At 41.7% G+C, this 5713-nt stretch overlaps 1 protein-coding gene across 1 annotated transcript; it reads right to left on the minus strand.

Moving 5' to 3' along the window:
• Nucleotides 1–4471: 4471 nt before the first annotated feature.
• LOC119413227 (fatty acid-binding protein, liver-type) lies at nucleotides 4472–5160 on the minus strand. The gene is made up of 4 exons (XM_037680259.1): nucleotides 5052–5160; nucleotides 4807–4979; nucleotides 4643–4735; nucleotides 4472–4573 (listed from the first exon to the last, which is right to left on the minus strand). The coding sequence occupies exons 1-4, from the start codon at nucleotides 5116–5118 to the stop codon at nucleotides 4523–4525; spliced, it is 384 nt and encodes a 127-aa protein (XP_037536187.1). The 5' UTR covers nucleotides 5119–5160; the 3' UTR covers nucleotides 4472–4522.
• Between the last annotated feature and the right edge of the window lie 553 nt (nucleotides 5161–5713).

Raw genomic sequence — 5713 nt, forward strand, 5'->3', positions numbered from 1 at the left:
CTTACAGTTGTTTGCGATCCGCCATTAACGAAATGAAGAAGAAGAAGAAGAAGAAGAAAGAATCACAAAACAATTTGTAAAGATTAATAATCCTCATTGCAAGGGAGAAAGCAGGAAAGGTGACACAGTTGTTTTAATGAATAAAAGTCATAAAAGTTCTAAATCTCTTGTTGTAATGAGATTGTAGGGTCTTTTTACCCACAATATTCCTTGCCATATTCCAAAAGGCATTTTGTTCACGGTTCCGTTAGCCAACTGAACTGTGAGGTGTCCTTTAGTTTTTAGGTTTCTGTGGGTCATAGACACCTCTGCCCCGGTGTCTATTAGGTAGGGTTCTCTATTCACTTTAATGTAGATTTCGTCTCCATCCCAATAGGCGTTTTCTAGGGTGACCCGCGGCCTTTCAGCCATTATTTTGCTGGCCCTCCGCTCCCCTTCATGCAGGATTCACTGAGGGCTTTCTTCTCTTCAGGTGTGAGTTTGGCATTTTCTTCAGGAGGCATGAATTTATCGCACTTTTGGGGTATGAGGTTAATGAGGGAGATTGAAATTTCTTAGGTTGTTCATCTCTGTACCATGGCTCCGATGGTCTTGGGGGCCGTTCTTTGTATTGTGGCTGCGGTGGAGGCTTGAGAGCTGCTTTTGTTTGGTGTTGTACACTCTGTTTAGTTCCTTTATTCCTGCGCTCTTCCCAATACTTCTGTTCTAGATCATACGATTTTACTGCTTGATGTAATTGAAAAACCATGTGTCAATGTCAAGTCAATTTATTTAAATATCACATAAAAACAACAAAAGCTGACCAAAGTGCTTTACAGTTAAGACAGATTAAAAATTAAAAAAGAGCAAAAATACATCCAGTGCCACTCAAAAACATAAGTTGACAGTAAAAACAACACACAACAATAAAATCAGCTCAACTTGTTCTCAGACTCTGCGTGGATGAAATGCCAAGGAATACAGATGAGTCTTGAGCAAAGATTTAAAAGTCTCAACAGTCTGAGCGGTCTTTAAATTCTCAGGTAAACTGTTCCACAATTTCATGTAGGGACATTTTAGTGAATTTGATTTCCCCTCTTCTTCCTTGTGATACTATCCTTAAGGCTTTCACATATCTGGTGGGTGCACCACCTGTTTGAGTTGATACCAGACCAGTGTGAGGCATTGTCCTTGGTTCATGCACGCTTTGGCTCTTTGAATCTGAGAGTCTTCCCCATCCATGTCTTCCAGAACCAGCCATGTTTGTGGCTCTGAACCGATTCCCCCTTACCTACTGGGTTAGTGGTGACATGACCTAGCCACAGATTTTTAGCTGCATCACAGTCAGTAGAGTTAACAACCATGGGTCACACGTCTTTGTTGTAGTCTTCATTACTCTCTTCTGGTCTTTTCTCTATTAACAAGGTTTTCAATTTTTTGTACTCACGATAACTGTCAGCATCTGAGCTGGGGGCTTGGCATTGATTTGCCTGTTCAGGCTCAGGGGCTGCCTGCTGTGCATAGGACAACTGTTGTGTCTCATTTGGGAATGGTTTGTCCTCCTCATAGGCTGATATCTCATCTTTGAGTTTCTTTTCTATTTCTTGAGCATATTTGTAAGCAGTTTTCTTCATTCTTCTCAACATTACATTGTATGCTTTTCCCAAATAAGCCAATCTGAACTTACTGGTCATAAATTGGCAAGCTGCCAAGGTTGGAAAGGAGGACATCATTAAAATATTAGCCCATTTCCCTAAGGTGGCTTTAACAGTTAGTTACACTGTTTCCTCCAACCTGTCTGCCCACACTGATTGAATGTCATAATGATTATGACCAGCTTCGGGTATGTACGTACGACGCCCAGCGCTTGCCTGCACCAGTCCCCATGTCAGATCCCTAGCCGTTTTTTCTGAAACTTTGTAAATATCAAACACTTCCAATGTTTTCTTTTGCCCTTTTCTTTGCCCCATTCTCAGTGGCTTAAAAATGGCACCTGACAGGCCGGCCATGGATTCTAAGCTGGCACTACCCTCATCGTCTGTGTCTTCTCTGTCTTGGTCTACATCTTTTTTTCCTTGAGAGACTTCACTGTCACTCCATTCACTATCTCCGTTTAACGGTTCCATTTTTGCTGATACTATCCATGATGATCCCTCCTGTTGTTGTCCTTGACTACATTTTCCCTTCTTTGTGGTAGAATCATCAACATGTTTCCCTGAGGGTGAGGTTAACAATAATGTCTGTTTTGGGGAATCATCCCATAATGGATTTCTGTCCTTCCTTGCTTCCAGTGATGTTGAAAATTTCTCTCAATCTTCCTTTTCCCCTTTTGGGTCACTTTTGTGCTGTTTCCTCTCTGCCCCTGCCATCGCGGCCAAAATCCTAGTTTCTCTGTCTTCATACGGTTTTGTTGAGGTCACAATAACTAATTCTTTTACTACAGCTTCTGGAGGCATCGCTTTTGCCAGATATGTTGCAGTATTAACTGCTACCATTTCGGCTGCCTCCCATTGTAGATTATGTGATCTTAATCCATCTACATACATCACTACTCGTCTGAAATTATGGGCTGTTAACATTTCTTTCATATATCCTTCTAGGCTTTCCGCTTCCTTATAGCTTCTAATTGGGGTATGTATTACGGCATGATAAACAGTATCCAGGTCCAGCCAACTTTTTTAAGGCTTTCCTAAAGGTTGCGTTGTGGATCTTGTACGTGTGATTGGTGAATGTCAGCAACCCATCTGGTTCTGCAACTTCCAACTTTTGTTTTAAGGCATGGACCATTGGTCTAATAATACACACACACATTCTCAAAAGTCAAATTAAGATTTTTTATTAAGCTCGTCTTTGCTGTTGACAGCTGATTTGTGCAACATTTAAATTATCCCTCTATGGTTATAGCTGTCAGACGAACAGGTGAAAGAGGCAACAGATTACTGCTTTCAAATGACGAATAAGATGGACAAGGCTCGATTAAACGGAAACTACCACGAGGTGTTGTAAAATAAAAAATATCTGACACACCTATTGACTTAAACTTATCAATATTTCAAATAAGATTTTTCTTTTATTGCTTGTCAGGTGGTGAAAATGTGCAGGGACTGTATTGAGAAGACCGAGCCGGTTCTGGCTGACACATCTACCTGCTGAGGATGTGGAGCACGATGAGTGAGGTCCAGTCCTACCTGCAGAACTTTGAGGAAGCCGCAGAATACTCCCACAAAATGGTGGATGGACACACGTGAGTGCAAACAGCTTTTATAAAATGTCTCGTTTCCCAAAATATTTGTTTTGTTTGTCCATGCTTTGCACCTCAGGGCTTTTATGAACTGGTTACATTGACAAAGTTTTAGTGTGAAAATCTTAAAAGTCCAAATCTTGCATTTCTGGCAGAAAAGGTTCATCACCCTCACAACGCAGCTCTCGGTATGGCAGCCATGCGAACAGGATTAACATACCGGCAGGCTGGACTCAGAAGTTGGACATGGGATGATCTGTAAGGCCTACACCATCCTCATGATCACCCATGGTCCAACACATCCCATCACCAAGGACCTTGAGGTAAACAACCAAATTACTGTGTATACTGTACAAAATATAAAACCAGAATAGTGTATGCATTTGTACCACCAAGTGGAGAGGTTCCATTTTGTCTTACTGGTTTTTATTTGGTCAAATTTCATTAACACATTTGGAGCAGTGATGCTTTCATCCTGATTTTTCTCTCAGGCGATGCACCTACAGAGAGCCAAGGATGTTAAAGCAGAATTGAGTACGTGTACTACAGCATGAGAGAGGGGCAGTTCTGAAAAACAAGCCAGTTACGATGCTGCACGAACCAAGAATCTTTTCTGCTGGAAGTAGTGGCTTTAATGTGGACTGTAATGGGAATCCGTTTAGATTTTACTGTATGTTGTACATCCGTCACATGACCAAACACATTAAGTTTTAAGAGTTATATTGTCATTTTTCAAAATTGGACTTAACATGAGCAGAAGATGACCATGGAGAATCTTTTCCCCCCCCCCCCACACAAGGCAGCTGACAGCTCCATATAAAAAAAGGTCAGAGAAACGAGCGTTTGTTTACCCTGCGGAGCGGGTCCGGTCTGTTTACATTCACACTGTACTCGAACCGCGCTGGAGTTCGCTTCTACCAGACTGAGGTTATAGCCCGGGCCAGAGTTCGCCTTTTTGTTCCGTGACAGAGTTCGATGGCGCGTTCACACTTCCCTAAACGAGCCAGACTTAAGGAAAACGAGCTAGAGTTTGAATAAAGCTGACTAAACAGGGTTAGTGTGAATACACTGTAAAAGTTATTGCAGAACTCAAAACCTGAGTCCTGATCAGTGGCAGTATTCATTTCTTTGAATATGGTTTTCCCCCCCCTTCACTCAGGCAGGGAAGTCTAACGGTTGTAAAGGATCAACTGGTGCTGGGTCACTGCATCATTCTCAGAGAGTTTCATTAAGAATTATTCACACAGGTTCTGCTGTCTTTACATTTTTTATTTTTAATCGATTTGCCCTTGGTATAAACGGTTACATGCGTTTGCTTATCCTCTTGTATACAACACCACCAACGGTCATCGTCTGTCAAGAGAAGAAATCCATTAGAATAGCAACTTGAAATACCACAAAAAATAAAAAAGACAAACCTACATTTACAATCGTGTTCTGATCCAGCATTTCTGTGACAGACTCAATTCCCTTCAAAGAAACCTTCAGCTTGCCTCCGTCTAGTAGAACCACCCCCTATGGAGAAACTAGGTTTAAAAACTACATACACCATATAATTGAACTATAGTTTAAAGGCTTGCGCTCACCTTGACCTTCTCTCCAGTCATAGTCTCCAGCTCAGTCTCCTGGCCAATTGTGAACTCATTGGCCATAACCTTTGAGCCAGTAGTGATGGTAATCTTGAAGTGGTCCCCAGTCTCTTCAATTTCAGAGATGCTCTTGATGTCTTTTCCTTTCTGGATGAGGTCATCAGAAAGCCCTGAGGCAGAGGTCCTTCAGTTAACACTGAACATCCACAGTTTGAAAGTAGACAGTGAAACTCCAGACTCACCAATGGCCTTCATGAAAGGCTCAAAGTTCTCCTGGGACTCCAGCTGGTATTTTCCAGAGAAAGACATGATGGTAGACAATGAAGACACAAGTGACAAGAAGCACTCTGCCTGTTTTATACTCCTCCAAATGCAGGGGATCAATGATTAACTACAGGTGATTCAAATTAAGGCAGCTGCAGAGCATCCCATGCTGCAACAGAGAGGATCGACTGCAGCAGATAAAGGTCAGGGGGGTGATAAATGAATCACAAAAAAGAGAGTTATTAGTTAGTGATTTAAATAAAAATAAAAGTAAGTTAGAGATAAAGGAATTGCTGCAAAGATCATCAGGGGATACAATTTTTACCAGCATATTTAGATATTTGAGAAGAATAGATAATTTACAAAGGATATAACGTGTAAAATAGTATAGAGTCGTATAGCATCTGGTCCATACTCCAATTCAGAAGGTGGCGGTAATGCACCTAAAAGTTGTTTGTCGACCGCCATAAAAAGACAAGAAGAAAAAGAAGAAGAAAGAGGCCCGTCTTGGAGGTTTCGGGGCTCAGAGGGAGAGAGAGTTTCCGGAAGTAGGCAACGGTTGTTGTGGCTCTCAGAGAGAAGTTTGTCTTGCATTTGTTTTTGGTTTTTGGCCAAGGTGACGAACAAAGAAGGCGGTAGG

The sequence above is a fragment of the Nematolebias whitei genome, chromosome 8, assembly GCF_014905685.2.
Source record: "Nematolebias whitei isolate Nwh7 chromosome 8, NemWhi1, whole genome shotgun sequence".
Lineage (NCBI taxonomy): Eukaryota > Metazoa > Chordata > Actinopteri > Cyprinodontiformes > Rivulidae > Nematolebias > Nematolebias whitei.

What these genes read in the sequence shown, in the direction of transcription:
- LOC119413227 (XM_037680259.1), bottom strand. Translation starts at nt 5,118, where the DNA reads ATGTCTTTCTCTGGAAAATACCAGCTGGAGTCCCAGGAGAACTTTGAG. An exon ending in GCCTTTCATGAAGGCCATTG is followed by an intron (nt 4,980 to 5,051) that starts GTGAGTCTGGAG and finishes CCTCTGCCTCAG; the next exon opens with GGCTTTCTGATGACCTCATC. An exon ending in TGACTGGAGAGAAGGTCAAG is followed by an intron (nt 4,736 to 4,806) that starts GTGAGCGCAAGC and finishes GTTTCTCCATAG; the next exon opens with GGGGTGGTTCTACTAGACGG.